Here is an 18,088-nt window from a genome sequence, read left to right on the forward strand (position 1 = left end):
TAACTTAGGAAGATTTTTAATGACAGATTTGATTTCGTGTATAGACCATGGGACATTAAGACCAGCTAAGTCTGTGTCATCTAATTTAGGAAGCCTGAGGTCGCTCAGAAAAGACTAAATGGACTGGAAAGTGTGTACATCCTCATTCACATTATATAGCTGAGCATGCTACTCAGCAGAGTACCTATCGAACAGGCTTAATAATGTTGGCACCTTTACATGTAATAATATGTTTAATTCTATTTTGGGCTTGTTTAGTTCTAGGCTTGCTGGCCAAAAGTTTACCAGCCCTATTTCCTGCTATATATAAATTTTATCTTAATCTAGCTGAGGCTGACTGTGTGTATGACATTAAGAGCTTTTGTAATTGGCTTCTTATTGAATCTAGTTCCTTCTTAAGGGTCTTAGAAGGCTGCTTTATGTTTTGCTCTTGCAACTGAGTAAGCTTAATCCCTAAATCTGAGTCTGGATCTGTTGTTTTTTAAGATTAGATCCAGTTTGGATCGCAATTCCTTTAATAACTGCTTTTAAAGTGCACCAATGAGCTTAAACAGATGTGTCTGTAAGATTGTTTGTTTTAAGGAACAATGTTAGGCCATCCAACAATATCTTTTTAGCCTTCAGATAAGTCAATAGGCAATCAAGAAGTCTCTGTGGCCTAGGAGGAATACTAGCTTGGTGAATGTCCCAAACCACGAGCAGAGGGGTATGGTCCAACCATGTAATCGGAATTTATTTTAAGATATTATTATTAATATTATTATTATTATCATTTATTTGTTAGGCGCCACAAGGTATCCGCAGCGCCGCACACAGTACTAACAGTAGACTATACATGGTGAAACCATACAGAACAATGAACAAAAAGTACCAATACTTCAGAAACTCCGGCCAGTCATATGCAGTAAAGACGGAGCGGAAGAACAGGTATGGAGACAGGAGGGGAGGGGGCCCTGCTCATACGAGCTTACATCCTAAGGGAGGGTAAACAGACCAGGCACAAGAGGAGCCAGTTGAGGCAAGAGGAGAGAAGGGAGGACGAGCTAAAGGGAGGATATGGGGGTTAAGTAGATGGTTGGGAGGCTTTGAGGAAGAGGTGAGTTTTGAGTGCACGTTTGAAGGAGCACAGAGTAGGAGAGAGATGGATGGAACGAGGGAGGTCGTTCCAGTGAAGGGGGGCTGCACGGGAAAAGTCTTGGATTCTGGAGTGGGAAGAGGTGATAAGAGTGGAGGAGAGGCGGCGGACATTGGCCGATCGCAGGGAGCGGGCAGGAGTGTGAATGGAGAGGAGGTTAGAGATATAAGGGGCAGAAGAGTTGGAGAGAGCCTTGTAAGTGGTGGTGAGGAGTTTGAAAAGGATTCTGTAGGGGAAGGGGAGCCAGTGTAAGGCAAGGCAGAGAGGGGAGGCAGAGAAGGAGCAGTGTGAGAGGAAGATGAGTATTGCGGCCGCATTGAGTATAGAGCGGAGAGGGGAGAGACGGGAGTGGGGGAGGCCAGTAGATATTCACATTGTTGCATAGTCCATTTGTCTGAAAGGGAGGGCAGTATTATCCAAAGTAGAAATGAGTAGGGGAGGGATGTGATTTATCAAGTATATGATCAGGTCTCAAATTGAAGTCACCTAGGATAATCAGATTTTCTTATGTTTTTGAATTGTTTCACAAATGTTCTTAAGGAATGGTACATGTCTGGAATTTGGAGCATATAAAAAGACAACTGTAATCCTCAAGCAAACCAGTTTTCAACAGGTAACTGCCTTTCTCATCTTCCAGTTTAGTTTTAAGCACAAATGATAGATTTGCAATGATCAATATAGCCAACAAGCAATTTAACAGGAAGATTCGAACAATATGATATGTCCTTGGCTCTCAATGCAAGGGTAATAGGTTGAAAAGATCTCCTATTGATTAAAGTGGCAGCAGAGAAGTCAGGGAAAAGTTGCAATCCTTCCAGTATATCAGTGATCTCATCCAGTCTTAACGTCTTAAGTAATTGCTCGTTAATGTGGAAGAAATTATTCTGGGGGTGTTCTGTAGATAGGTTCCCATAGCAGCTTGAGGTTTATGGAGGCAAAGAATCCAGTAAATGAGAAGATCTTTGTCATCTGCATCAGGTAGAGTTTGCTGAAGAGAGCCAAAAAAAATCTTGCAGCTCAGTGTTGAAGTCCACCTCAGGTATACTATGAAATTTAATATTACTACATATCGAGCGGTCCTCCAGATCAGTCAATTTGTCACTCAGTTCGAAGAGTGTTGTTATGCAAGGAAACTAGCTCCTCCATTTTGGTCTCAAGGTGCTCTATGCGCTTTCCAATCTGCGTGATGTCTGACATTTCAAATGATAAATCCACACTGAGAGTAGTGAGCATTTTGTGTAAGATTCTTACTGTGAGAAGTTAACTCGAATCAGGATTTATGCCAACCTATAGCCACACCAGAATAAGAACTGTACCCAAGGAAATTTTTGGCTGAGATATTATCCATGGCTGCATCAACATTTTGTACTGAAAACCACTTGGAGGCGTCATCCTTAAAAGATTACATACAGTTAATTCGCTTGATATTAATCTGGTATTTGTCCAGGTGCTCCCACACTTTTCTGAGAAGCTCTTTAATCACATGTACCACAAATACACTGCCCTGTTTCTGTTGGCCCTGAAGTAGAGACTCTTGCAGATAAGTGTTTACTGGAGTATCATCTATACGCATAGATTTATTAATCTGCCTCCACTATATCAGGGTTAAATGACCTGGGATCTTTCTCAATCTTTCCTGATTCACTGTTCGATGACCAATCCTGCAAAATGACAGAGTCCAAAGACCCACAGGCTGACAGACTAGACCAGCGGTTACCAAAGTGTGCGCCGTGGCTCCCTGGGGTGCCGCGACGCTGTCACAGGGGTGCCGCGTTTGCCCTCCAAAAAAAAGAATTAAAAAAAACAAAACAAAAAACTAAACAAAAGCTTACCAAGCGCCGGATCCTCCACCTCACAGTTCTCACTGACTGCTGGGCGTGATGTCATCACGTCCGACAGCGTCAGGGAGATGCTGAATGAGGGGGACACAGAGTGTAAGATGGCAAAGGGGATTCAGAGTGATATGGTGAAGGGGCGCAGTGATTTGATGAAGGGGCACAATGTGATGGTGAAGGGGTCTAAATACACCTTACGTCATTTTGAAGTAACTACTTAAACAACGGGACTACCCAGTAATTATTTTTGCTTAGGGTGCCTTGGAAAAATTATGGTGACCCTAAGGGAGCCTTGAACTGAGAAAGTTTGGGAACCCCTGGACTAGACTGCATATCTTCCAGGTCCTTACTTATCTGTGACCAGAACAATGGTCATTTTCATGATGTGTTTAAAAACAATACAGTTGTTAAAAAAAAACAATTGCATAGAAAAATATATACATTTGCAGGTTGAGATAATTTATACAATTGTATTTAAAGCTGTCATACCATATAAGTGAAAACAGCCCAGCCAAAACGGGGTGGAAGGGTTGTGGTTTGTCTTAGATCCTCACACCCCTCCCCCCACCCCCCTGCCCCCTTTGCCACTATTTAAAAATAAGTCTCAAGAGAAATGGCTTTATGTAGCAGGGTGGGTCTAGGGGAAGGAAGCACTGTAGTAAAATATTCTCCTATTTAAAAGTGCAACTTCCAGTGCCGCATAGACAAACTCTCCAACATGACCTTTTTCACCCAGTACAAAATGGTCCACTGTCTAATTTACCTCATAGTTTCATAATGATTAATTAACTTATCTTTTTTTGTAAAAACACCATTCTCATTAATTAATCCAGCCCAGGTGACTGCAATGTTAATTATGTGGTAAATTGTGGAGCAGAGCATTATGTACTGAGTGGAAAGGGTCTTGTTGTATTATCTGCACAGACACGTTTTAGATAATGAAAGACACAACAGTGCATGGTCTTATGTTTGTCTGTAAATTTTAAATGGAGGGTAATAAAACAAACCTAAGGAAGTGAACAAAAGCTAAGAAATAGATAGTATGTAACAAGGGTACTTATATATGTGATTATCTTTTAATAGTTTGAATTAGAGATGGGCAGGCTCGGTTTTGTGAAAACCGAAACCACCCGAACTTTGGGGTTCCGAGTACCGAGCCGAGTACTCTCGCACCTATTCGGATTCCAAAATGAGGCAAACCATCATCGTAACATCGCCAATTCTCGGGAGTTTTGGAATCTGTAAATACTGCCCTCCACGGCGATCTAGCGCCATTTGAGAGAGGGACAGAGAAGGGGTAGGACAGAGTATAGAGCAGGTAGGCAAAGTGATAGAAGAGAAAGAGGAGGGTGGTAGCAGTGTTAGAGAAAGCTCTATTGTTGAACTTGTGATTGCTGAAATACAAATTATAAATATACAAGTCCTTGCAGGCTTTTTTTCTGAATTTGCACTACTAAGTGTAGGGTCTAATATATACCCTTATAGAAGAGCTGCCTTGGTCATTTGGTCATTGCTGAAATAGTAATCTACAAGTCCTTGCAGGCTTTTTTTTCTTAATTTCCACTGATAAGTATAGGGTCTAATATACAGTTATATACAAGTCCTTGCAGGCTTTTTTTTCTTAATTTCCACTGATAAGTATAGGGTCTAATATACAGTTATATACAAGTCCTTGCAGGCTTTTTTTCTTAATTTGCACTAATAAGTGTAGGGTCTAATATACAGTTATACACCCAAATAAAAGAGCTGCCATGGCAATTTTGTCATTGCTGAAATAGTAATCTACAAGTCCTTGCAGGTTTTTTTTCTTAATTTCCACTGATAAGTGTAGGGTCTAATATACAGTTACATACAAGTCCTTGCAGGCTTTTTTTTAATCTGCACTAATTAGTGAAGGGTCTAATATACACCCAAAGACGAGTGCTCCATTGCTAAGAGTCATTGATGAATAGGAAGACAAGCAGGCTTGTCTTCTGACTTTGCAGGCAAATTCAGCAGTGTTATATGGAATAAACCGACACATAGGGGGAGAAGGAGAAGAGGGAGACAGAAAATGATTTATCTTACTCTTCCTCAGGAATGTCAAGGGTGTTATAGTCTCTTAGTAGCTGTGGATCAGCCTGCGACAGTCCTGGATGGTCATATTCTCCCTTTTCAAGATGAGGCGATTCCTGGCAAGCCAAATAGCGTCCTTAAAGCAGCTCATTAGGCTCCAGGTCTCCTGGATTGCCCCAATGATGTGGGTCCCAGGAAATAATCCATAAAATACTGAATGGTATGAAAGGCAAGTTCTGGGCACAATGTCCTTATGTTCATGTTCCAAGGCATCCAAAAGGTGCCTGTGCAGTGGGGCAGTCCCAAAAAATATGCTGTGCTGTTTCCCCTCTGGTGATGCAGAAGGGGCAGTGGACATATCGGCACAGTTTCCGGGAGTGCATGTCACGGGCACTAGGAGTCTTTGCCCAGGATATCACCAGATGATGATCTTACCAGAGTAGTGTGGGTTACACCATGGTCCTCTGGTAGCAGGGTGACTAGCGGAACATATGACTCAGCAGATGGTGAGAGGATGCAAATAGAAAAGTCAATGACTAGCAGCAATCTGGTTAATGATTAGGTAGATATGAACACGAGGATCTTGATGGACGTGAAGAAGTGCAGGAAGGTAACAGGGAAGTCAGTGGTCTGCGTACAGCAAGTTGTACCACTGCTTAAGGTGAAGAGACTTGTCCAGGTGAAGGTAGGTAGCGGGGAAGTCAGTGGTCTGCGTATAGCAAGTTGTACCACTGCTTATGGTGAGAGGACTTGTCCAGGTGCAGGTAGGTAGCGGGGAAGTCAGTGGTCTGCGTATAGCAAGTTGTACCACTGCTTATGGTGAAGAGACTTGTCCAGGTGCAGGTAGGTAGCGGGGAAGTCAGTGGTCTGCGTATTGCAAGTTGTACCACTGCTTAATAGGTGAGGAGGTGTACAAGTGTTGATGAGTGGAAACATAGAATGTAGACACTGAGAGCACAAGGAACTTGATTCCAAACAATATGCACAAGTCTATGTTGGTGTGGCAGGCGCTGCTTGACAGAGACAAATTCACTACTGGAATCCAGGCTAATAGCAGAAGGTCAATTAGCATATGTATCTCACGACTGAACAAAGAGGTAAACTTCCCAGCAGATATGTGGAGTAATAACACAGTCTCAGGGAGATAGAGGATTCCGTGGGTAAGTGGAGAACAGTCCAAGCGGATATGCAGTAAACGAATACAGTCAATAGAAAGTAAGCATACCGCGGTTCAGTTGAGCAGGCTGTCCATGAGAGGATACAGGAACAGCTGAGCGGCTGCACGCCAGCACGAGTAAAGAAACCACAGGTGAGTGGTAGCGGTAATCAGAGTCCGGGTCAGCACACAGGCAGAGAACTTGACAAGGATAGAACATCGATGAGCAATGCAGGAATCACTGGAGATAGCGAACATGAGTAGAACACTGGAGGTAATAGCGGACTGGAAGCCGCAGATGATTAGAGCAGGAATCAGCAGGGAACTGAAGACACAGTAGAACATGGGAGACTTGTAGCGGTCTGGAAACCGGCAGGAATCAGCAGGGAACTGAAGACATAGTAGAACACAGGAGACTTGAAGCGCTCTGGAAACCGGCAATGAGTTGAGCAGGAATCAGCAGGAAGCTGAAGACACGGAGAAGTACACAGGGACACCTTCAGAGACTCACAGGGAATGAGACTCCAAGATCAGGCAACGAGGTAATGAACACAGGTGCTTTAAATAGGGAGCGTTGCCTGATCAACCAATTAACTAAAAGCAAAGGTCAGAAGAGTTCTTAGGAACTGCGCATGTGCAGACCATCAGGATGGCGGGTGGCCACGGTTCAGGATAGGTGCTGGCAGGAATACTGGGGAGCCACGCACCAGTGAAGAGGCACTCACGGTCCGGTGAGTGACAGTGCATGAATGTACTGAGAGGCAGACAATCCTGAATAGCCATCTATGCAATGTATTTGTGTCTATTAGTCAGCCTCTTAGAGGCCACATTCTCCCACACGTGTTGTCACGTTACCAGAGAGGCTTTAACTGGTTTCTGGTAGTTCAGCCGAAATTGGCGTTACTTCAACAAGTGAAAGGTGTTTACCAGTGATTCCCGCAAGGGAATATGGGCTTTGTGGCTTCCACTTTCAGGTCGCGGCCCCCTAGAGAAATCCCCAGCGAACCACAACAGAAGGAGCGTAGAATCAGGTAGGAATAGTCTTGTCACTCGCTGATGACGATAAGACGGGATGTTCGGCAGCGTTACCACTTGGGAGTGGGAATAGCAGGGATGTTCTGCAACGTAGTCACTTGGGAGCTGATTTGCAGAAATACAATAGTGTCGCCACTTGGAAGTGCTTTACCGGAACTTGAGTAGCGTAACCACTAGAGGAGTTTTTCCCGGAGAGATGCAGCTTGGAAGCTTGGAGAATAGCAGAAAACACAGGAGCTGTTTCCAGTACTAAAGTCAGGGACTGACTGAAAGAACCAGCATTGAATTCTGATTAGTGAGGGTAAATATAGTGCAGTTCCAATTAGTCAGCCAATAGAGGGCAGTGAGAGCACAGAAAAGAGTTAGACAGTTCTGCGCATGCGCAGAACCACTGGCGCCGAACGGAAGAAGGAGACAGACAGCGCTGGATGGTGCAGCAGCGTGGACCCAGGTAAGTAGGGAAAAGAAAGGTCCTGGAGGAGGAGACCTCGGTCAGCGGATACACACGCCGGCTCCCGGGGAGACAGTGGGAGTCCGGCATGTGACACGTGTTTTGTTGTGGTTGTAAACTGCACTTTACATGAAAGGTACCTAACTAGATTATAATTTTGGGGAAATTGGAGCTCACTGATGAACTGGCTTTTTGCTGGGAATTACAATGGCTCTTTTTAGTGCATTGTCTGGTACCCTGGATTGGTGTGTGTCTGATAAAAGCACGCATCCCGGGGGGGGGGGAAGTCAGCGCTCGTTGTCATGTATTAGCTGTAGAATTACCTCACTTATCCAAGAAACAGATGGAGCGATCGTTGCCATGTATTAGCTGTAGAATTACCTCACTTATCCAAAAAACAGGTGGAGCGATCAAATGAACCATAACTGGTTTCATGATCCAAGGACAATTCCATCTTGCACCACTTTTATTTTCTGCCACTGCTGTTTGCCAATGTATCCTAGATGTGCTAGGAACTGCCATGTGTTTGAGTCATTGCTCTGTCGCTTACCATCCAGCCGGGTCGCTGCTGTATTGGTCATAAAGTGTATGAAAATAATAATAAGACCTGTGAGGTGGTCAAAACTGACTGCAAATTACTTGAAATTAGTGTTAGTGAGATTAATAATAATGTAGGATCAAAAAACAGCAAAATTATGTAATTTTAACATATTTTTTTACTAAAAATATATAGATCCAAAACCGAAACACGCAAGGGCGGTTTTGGCAAAACCAAAACCTGAAGGTAATCCACATCCAAAACCAAAACACAGGGGTCAGTGAGCATCTCTAGTTTGAATATTCTCTTCCTAAATGTGGTGATATATACATAAAGTAACTGACTTCAAAGTTAATATTACTACTGGCTGGTGTTAATATTTTCAATATATAGATTCATTTTGTAGCTTATTGTTTATTATTTGTCTGTAGTCCTCACTCCTCCAGACCTTCTAAGAATTTGAAATTAGAGAGGTTAAAATCATGAAGGCATTTGAAACTAGACATTTAAGCATACCTCCCAACTTTTCAGACCTTTGAATTGGGGCAGACTGTGAAAGGGGCAATAGTCAAATCAAAATGAGCGTGTATCTAATACTTCTGAAGCACTAGGCCACCCCTTACTCTACTGCCCTCCACTCAAAACACCCTTTCATTGACACCTGTTCACAGATGCTCCACTATGCAGAGCAGCTGTGAATGTGAGATACCTCTCAACATTCCAAACGTCAGTAAAAAGGTGGAGATGGTCATAACGGTCGTAATATATATTTGGAGTGTAGCACCAGTGCTCCTCATTTTGTGAAGCGGTGCAGAAATTAGATTTAATTTATATATATATATATATATATATATATATACAAGTTTACCCGTGCATGATACTCATGCATTCTAGTCAAATCAAGCTACTTAAGGTGTTAAAAAGGTTCTTGTCATGCATTTGGGCCATAGCCCAGGCCTCCTCAGGGGAAGAGCGTTACTTCCCGATGCAAGCGCCCTTTTTAACGTGGTTTTGTCCACATGTCACCACCTCATCATTTTTTTCCATCACCTCATCCTTCATCTTTATCGCCACATCTATCCAGATGTCTATCCAGACACAGGGATCTCTCTCAGCGGTCCTGAGTATCACACTCCTCTCGCTCTGTCACCCCCGGCAACCACCAACCACTCCCAACTGTCACCCCCGGCAACCACCAACCACTCCCAACTGTCACCCCCCGCAACCACCAACCACTCCCAACTGTCACTTCTCCTTCAAGAAATATATATATATTTTTTTAAAATCTTTATAAACACTTTTAACAATTAACAAATTAAATTAACAAATTAAAAACATCTTAGTATACCAAATTTCAGCCCTTTCTGGGTTTTTTTTTCAGGGCAGGGCACATGGATTTGCAGAACAGGATGGCAGCATTTGCAGATGACCTGAATTTTGCAGAGGACGAAGGAAGTTGTGGGGCAGTGTCAAGATATGCCTGGTGGATAACAGTTTAGGCTCAGAGCAAGATTTTTTTAATTGGAGGCCCTACTCATCATCAATTTGTTGGGGCACCTGCCAGTAAAACATCTTTGTGCCTCACAAAGATTCAAGCCCTGTATGCCTCTCACAAGCACACTCACTCACATTATCTTTCATACACACACTGACACACAAACACCCACTAAAACTCTCTGTGCTCCGATTGGTTGAGTGACAGTGTGATGTCATTCAGGTAATCAAAGAACAGCAGAGACTGCTAAGGATTTTCTGCTTAAGCAGGAAATTGATCAATATTACAGAGTGGTGAAGGCCATTCCTTCACTTCCTCTGCCCTGGTGCACTGCACCAATAGTAGTTTATGGGGACCACCTGTGGAGTGTTGGCCCCGGGGAGAATGCCTATCTTACCCCACCCATAATGATGAATTGGTCAACTATTTATTTTATCTGGACTTATTTTCCTTTATTAACTTGTCTTTTTTTCAAAACCTTTAGTGATGTAAATAACAATCTGGCCAGAATCACATATGATTTGTGTTACATGGTTTATATACTGCAGTACAATCATGTTTGTAATAAACAATGTGAAACTACAACATTCATAGACTATATTGCATTTAAGAACGGAATCAGTAGAGCGCCAGGGGCTATTGTACACAATCTGGATCTTTTGATGGCAGGGATACCTTTCACTTTCCAAAGGCAGTACCACTGTTTTTGTGCTTAGATATTTCACCAACTACAGTTAGACAGTGCTGGGTTTTTTCTTTGACTATCAAACAGCTTATTTCATATATCTCTAATGCCTGATCATATCATACTAAAACTTTCCTGATGTTTAGAGAATTGAAACAACAATATGATTCCAACATGTCCTAAAAATTTCTTCAACCCATAAAAAGATATGAGTGTTTAAACATTATCTGCTGAAGTTTAATTTTAAGAACAATATTTTTTTAGATTTTGTAACAAAGTACTTTTTACATGGAAATAGTCCTTAATATTTTTGTGAAGAAACTCTCAGTAGCATGGTTTGATTAATTAAAGAAGATGTTCAAAATGTCCTCCTTCGGCTTGCACGCAAGCCTGGAGGCGCTAGCGCCATTGGGCAACAGCATCATCCATAATCCTTTGATCCAGACCCATCCACACTTCCAACAAATGTTGTTTCAGATTGCTTACATCATGGATTGCTGTCTGGTAGACTTTCTCTTGCATCAGGCTCCACACTTTATTGTCGACAGGATTCAAATCTGGACTGTTCGGTCGCCATAATGTGGGAGGAATGAAGTCTGGTGTCTCCCTTGTTAACATGTTGATGGTGTCCCTGGCTCTGTGGGCTGGCGCACTGTCCTGTTGAAAAACAAAATAGCCTTCTGGGGCCAGATTTATGACAACAAGTAGAAGATGCTGTGACAGCAGAATGTCACAATAATAGTCACTGTTGATTTTTACTCCAGGATCAATGAGGACCAAATGTGAACGACCAAGCGTCGAAACCGCAACGGACACCATAACAGACTTGCTGAAATTGGTACGCGTATGCAACAGTCTGTTTGCAGCAACCTGCTTTTTTCTTAGTGCCACGCGTAGCGTATTGGTGATCATTCTGTGTGTTACTTGGTCATGCAGCGGTGAACAACTTCTAATCAAAAAGAAGATGAAGTCAACCATAAGACGAGGATATTTTCTCAGCAGTTCTCTTGATCTGTTCAAATGTGACAGTCGATTAGCTTCTGTCGGTTTCTGTGCTGGCTGCTTCTTAAGGCACTTTAGTTGAATATCTTTATGAATTATTTGATCAACAATAGACTAATGAATTCCAGTTTCTCTGGATATTTGATGTGTTCTTCTATAAGTATTTGAAGCATCCTCTCGACTTAGAATAAGATCTCCGACAAGGGCAGCGTTTTCTTCAGTGCACGATTACCTTCGTCTGCAACTACCAATGACACGGTCGACTGACCCTATTACCCTAACTTTTCTAAGCAATTTATCTAATCCGCTTCTGGCCCAATGTTTTTCTGGAAACTCTTGTAGAAATTGCTATAATTCTTGGATTCCCTCAAACCTTTTATCATGTGCAAATCTTCTTTACTAAAAGGCATTTTTATGGAAATTACAACTTTTTTATTTTTGTTTTCTATCATAATATCGTCTGCTTTATTGGATGGGAAATAAAATCCGGAAATAATTAAAATAAAAAAGTAAGTAAATGGATATTTTTATTTTAATAATATTATTATTAAAGTTTGGCTTACTTTTTATTGAACCACAATGTACATATAAAACAAAGTACATCTTTTAGGCTTTTACTCATATTTTGATTGTCAAACTACAATTTTTGTTTTATACTTTCAAACAAATTGTTTATGTGTGCATTATTTAAATATGTGCTTAGTGGATATTTCCACAACAAGTGGTTTCACATGAATTATACTGCCATACAATCAGGAAAACCTTCAAACATCTATGGTGTGCTTTATTTAAAGCTCATTCAAATTAGCAATTGACAAAACAAAATATAATAATTTTAGTCATTTCAATGGTTACACAAGACCACAATGGCCAATAGCAGACTGTCCATAAAGTATGCTCAAATCTATCCAGACCTACCCATCAAACATGGCAAAAAACATCACCTCTACAAAAGATCCTGTCTCAGATATATAGCTCTATTTATTATGCTCAGAAAAACCCAATGTCCAGCAAAAACTGTGTTGTACTGCAGCAATCCTCACGGGCATATGCACTAAGACTGGCCATGTGAAGCTGTAAGACTTCTCTTATCGCAAGCTAGCCAGAATAGCTGGGCAACTAAGTATCACTCAGCTGTTCCGGCGATATTTTCTTGCAAATTTTCTATCTTTGCTACTAATGGCAAAAGAAAACCAGCCTTATCTCCACTTTTTAGAGAATATACCCAATAAAGGTGCGTATGTATAAATACAATTCTAATTAAGTCTTCTCTATAACTGATATAATACCATGTTTCTCAATAATCCATTAAAAAAATAAAGCTTTCATTAGATTTGTAAACAACTTGAAACTCTTACCTGTACATATAGGTGGTGCCGTCCACTGTCCATCCACACAAATACTTTGGTCTGACTCACTAATTTGGAATCCAAGATTGCATCTGTATCTCACAATGTTGTCAGTTATATAGGATTTTTGTTTAGAATCTTCAGTTAATTCACCATGTTTTATAGTGAGTGGATTTTTACATTGTTTTGATTCTTGAAAATAAACAAAAACATATTAACAACCTGCCTATAAACATACATCACTGTAGCAAGGGACTGCTGACATTTATTTTAGATTCTAAGTTTTGAAAAACTTATTTTTCATATAGTGATATATAAAAAAACAATAGCAACAATTAGAAAGAAAATGCTAAAAACATAGAGGCTATCCTATATACCTGAATTTTGAGGTCCTCCCCTTGACCCCCTACCTTTTGTTCAGTTAGGTGCTGTTATGAAATCAGGCACCCACAAAGGAGAGCCCAATTTCAGAGAAGACTATATAGTGCCCAGATCTCCTGGTCCTGGCTTTAATAAACTCAGGGTACCCTCACTTGATATGGTAACTTGTCTTGTCATCAAAATGGTATGCTTATTTGGGTTCTATTGTTCCTACACATTTTATACCTTTCATTCCAGATTGTGCAAAATAGCAACAACAAAAAAAGCATAATTTTCAAATGCAGATTTTATTGGGAAAAACTGCAAAAAATGTGCTGGTGTTTAGAAAGAAAATCCACACATTTGCCTTTAGTTTACTGCATACTTACTTACTCTCTCAAAATTTCCAGGATGAAACTCCTGAAAGAGTAGGTAACCTCCTGGCAAGTGTGAAGGTGGAGCTTAATGTCATGGTTTCTCGTAATCAAGCCCTGCCCCCCGCATTGAAATGCCGTTAATTTCGGCATTTCATAGTAGAGAGGCGTGGTTATGGCGATGCGATGGCATCACCACATCCCCTCAAACTCTTGTTACATGACCTCCCTTCCGGGATCATGCTATTAGAGTTATCTAGCCTATCAGAAGCAGGTCTGAAAAAAACAGCTATTTTTCGGCAATTTTGACTAAACCTAGCCAGTGGGATAGGCGTTTTGAAATGTCACATATCACCCCTTATTATCCCTTATTATCTATAATTTATTGTTGAACCATAAATTACCGCTTAAAGATTAACATTAACTTAGATGGGAGGAGTACATAGGTGAAACCCTTTATTCCAGAAACAGGGAAAAATTAGAGTCAACTTCTCAAACATAAGTCAAAAAACATAATGAGCCTGATTCATTAAGGAAAGTAAAGCAAATAAATGAGTAACTTTGCACCTTGGCAAAATAATGTTGCATTGGAGGGGGGTAGCGAAATTTAAAATGTGGGGACAGATTTACAGTCGGGGAAGGGCATGTCCTAGATCAACTTTAAATTTTAGTGTACAAATAAGCTATCAAGCATTTGTGTGCTTCATTAAAAAACAGCCAGTATTTAACTTATGTGCAAAATAATAAAATAATATTCACCCCTTGCATTGTAACATGGTTTTGTCCAGGAGAAAACTTACTGGTTTTCTTTCCTTAATGAATCAGGCCGAATGTGCTTATGGCTCTGCATATGGGTGTAAATACACCAGTTTTTCATCTTGTTTTTAAATTAAGTTGAGTAAGCTACTCATGTTTTATAGTCCACTCTGAATAAGCCCCTTATTATTTAAACCTTTAATGTACTATGTATATTCAAATGTACTATATATAATGGTAACAGTGTTTAGCACTGGGGTCATGAATTTGTATGCCCTATCAAACTACTGATAAATTAAATGTTTTTAATTTCCCAGTTGTTCCCCATGTGCTCTACATTAAGAGATTTTACCTCACAACTGTTTAGGCATCAGATTTTGCTCATTTTTATCCTGGGTATCTTTTCACTATATTTTTTTGCTTAATAATTAGTTTAGCCAAGATGGCTATCTATCTATAAGATCAAAAAGCAGTCTCTTTTAGGTGAGGTTTCATTGCCAGCTAAAGCTATATGCCAACACTTGTGTGCTCCAATATCCCTTCAGGATGTTAGCGCTCACGAGCAGGGCTCTCTTTCCTTGTGTTCTCCATCTTATATTGCATCCCCCTCTGTATCTCTAGACCTGATTCTCTAGCCCTGTTTTCTTGAGCTAAGGCCGACTTCATGCTGGACATTACCATCACTCTCACTCACTGTCCTGTAAATAACTTGATCTGCATTACCAAGTTAAAAGTGTATAATTTGCTAATTAGTTGATATCAAGTCTTTGTATTATTTCGATTTTTTATGTATTATGTAATGTGCTATGGACACATTGAGCCTGATTCAGGTTCAGATGCTACTTGCACGCAAATTGCAGTTTTAAAAAAAAGCATGAACCTTTAGCGTAGCTCCACACGTATTCAAATACAAGCGGATCTCAAGATGCTTTTCGATTTGAATCTGTGTTTAAGTATGCTCTGCCTAAACGTTACATGCCGTGTGCAAACAGACAGAAAAGAGTGCAGTAAATGAACAAGCATATGTCACAACACAACATATATAGAGACAATTATATCATAAAATAAATCAACAATTCTAAACAGTATAATTATTAATAAAAACATGGATGGTCAAAAAATATATTTATTTACAATTATATTTTTACATTTAATAAATAAATCATCATGTTCTTAATGTGTACTGTATACAACATGTTTTTATGGTCTATTTTAGTTGCACACACATGTTCTGTGCTATCTAGTAGCATGCATACGTGCTACAAGATAGCAAACAAAGACTATGCCATGCCAGTCATCACTACCAGTTGGCACTTATACCTGCCCTGTAGTTGGTGTAAATATTATTTATATTACATATTACAAATATTATATAATATTACACATTTTATTTGTGCTTTGTGTTTCTTTGGTGTGACAGAACAATGAAGAATCAGTTTAAATAACCAAAACACACATAGGGGGTAAGAGACCAAAGCCAGTGCATTTTCATACAAGAAAGATAGACTGACTTTCCTTGTTCAATCATATTCTGGCTGGGTTCATCCCTGTAAAGGTTGAATTATGCCCTAACTGGAGATTATTTGATAATTAAAATCTTATACCATGCTCTATTTGTAATAAGCCTATTCTTCCCTATTTTCTCCCCACCTAATGAAGGATGTAGTAATAATGTATGAATGAATGTTATACATGCACATATACCAACATCCAGTTTTGTGGGGAGTTGACATTAACCCCTGATTGTCTCAACAGTATCTGCATACACTGTAAGAAGTATTTGAATAAGATGGAACACATGAGCTAACTTGGTCTTATGGTGCACGATTTTGACAACAATTTAATCAGGGAATAGACCAATTACTATTGACTCAGCCATACACTCAATGAATGAAGTAATTGACCAATAATTATGACCGGCTCTCTCTAGGGGTCTACTTTTATTTATCTTTCTTACACTTTTTTCAATCTTTTGCACTTCTATTTTTTAATAAATTTGCCTAATTTGATGACATCTGATATTTGTCAGAATTTTTAAGAAAATTATCAATAAAATCGATTTTATAAATAAAATTTCCATGGACAGGAGTGCCCCACACACTACTTTCTTCAGTTGATGTCTATTATCAATTGAATTCTTTTCAACTGCAAATATTACAGATGAAACAAGCATACTTACGAGAAGCCCGCATCTGCATCGGCACACCCCTTTACATTGCCTAAATGTGAAGGGTCGATCTGCAGGCCATAATACAATACTCAGTCAGTACGTTTTTCTCCGGCTAGGTAGTGGGTACGAGCAACCAATACCAAATGACCCTCCCCCTCCCGTATACACAGATGTTTAACACAATCACCTGTGGACAAACTCTAGTGCAGTGGTGTGGTGCACTGTAATGAAATACTGGGCGCCAGGCCATCTCAGTTCAAAACAGGAAAACACTTTATTGAACTTCTCTTCTCCAGCACAAAACAGCATAACGGTTGCAGATATAGATTATACGACTACTTTGATACCTACAGCATACACTTTGCAGCAGTAAAATATTTCTGACAGTTCACGCATCCGATATTGTAGAAACAGTAATTACACAGCATCAGTAGGTCCAATCATATACACAAACAGACTGTAGGCATGGTCCAGAGGTTCTAACACTACACTCGTGCACACCATCCCCTATGTCGGGGACCTTCCTTCTCAACTTGTTGCCACACTGCCTTCATGCAGTGACCCCCCCCTCAAGTATGGGGGCTCTTTCCAAGGGGGCTCCCACTGGCGCTGTACAGAGTTATTCCCCATTTTCAGGGACCTCCCCTCATCTCTCTGCTGAAGCTACATTTAACTACTTGGGGAACACTTTCAGAACATTTTATAGCTGCTGCACATCCCAGTTGTCAGGGAGCTCTGCATCACTTTCTTTTAGACATATACTGTCTTGTGACTCACAGTACACCCCTGCAGGGTCCAACCTTACTGTTCCACATGGCCCTTTCCCTCCTCTTAGGACACTTGAATCAGTCTAACAGAGCATCTGACCATGAACTCTCTCCCCGGGTGTTAACACTCATCGGGACTCTATCCAGGGGCATTCTTTCCCACCTGCTGTCTTACAGACATGCTTCCTTGGCAATTGCCACTCACCCACCCCTATCCAGGGTCTCTGGTTGCCATCCATCCAGGCCTTTCTCTCTCAGGCACACTTTTTCATCAGCTTCTCCTCCAAAGGTTCTAACTTTCTGCTCGTCTTTGTAGTGGGGGAATCTCCCCCTCTTGCCCACGGTCATAAAAGTGTCTCTTCACTGCAGGCACTCTCTCTGCATTGGTGCCTCTTCCGGGGTACCCATAATGGTGGGAATCTCCCTCTGCATACCTATTCCCCATTTTAGGGCTCCCTTGCTGCCCTTCATCAATGAGAGCTATTACTCCCCTCAGGGAGACCTGTTAGTGCCACCTCACGGCACTTACCGCACCACCCTCTACTTCCAGGCACTATTTGCTGGGGGCACTGTCCCCTTACGGAGTCTTGTATTTATTTGGCGTGTGCCTCCCCCCCCTAATTTGCCAGGGACCCAGGATCACTACCTCCCTCCCAGGTCCCAGCTGCAAGATCTCTCCACGAATGGCGGGAAGCCAGAGTTTTTATAGACTCTGGCTCCCACCTGACCACGTCCGTCTCCCGGTGTGCGGCATCGGTGGCCACACTCCCAACTAATGACGTGGAATTTGTGTCATTGGGGGGTGGCGGAGCCCATCGGCCCCTTCCCAACCCCTTTCTGCTCTTCAAGTCATAGGCAGTATTAATTGTCGTTTACATTTACATTAATTGCGTGCAATTGCATTCATTGGCATAAGGTCTATTTT

The 18,088-nt window shown here is 41.1% G+C and overlaps 1 protein-coding gene across 3 annotated transcripts in view; it reads right to left on the minus strand.

Annotated features, from left to right (window-relative positions):
- LOC142099296 (coagulation factor XIII B chain-like) overlaps window positions 1-18,088 on the minus strand; it is a 341,745-nt gene that overhangs the window by 112,854 nt on the left and 210,803 nt on the right. For all 3 annotated transcript variants that reach the window (XM_075182612.1, XM_075182611.1, XM_075182613.1), the window contains one exon: window positions 12,746-12,928. In XM_075182612.1, coding sequence (XP_075038713.1) covers window positions 12,746-12,928 — 183 coding nt within the window. The remainder of the gene's footprint in view (window positions 1-12,745; window positions 12,929-18,088) is intronic.

Source organism: Mixophyes fleayi, chromosome 8, assembly GCF_038048845.1.
Source record: "Mixophyes fleayi isolate aMixFle1 chromosome 8, aMixFle1.hap1, whole genome shotgun sequence".
In the NCBI taxonomy this organism is placed as follows: domain Eukaryota; kingdom Metazoa; phylum Chordata; class Amphibia; order Anura; family Limnodynastidae; genus Mixophyes; species Mixophyes fleayi.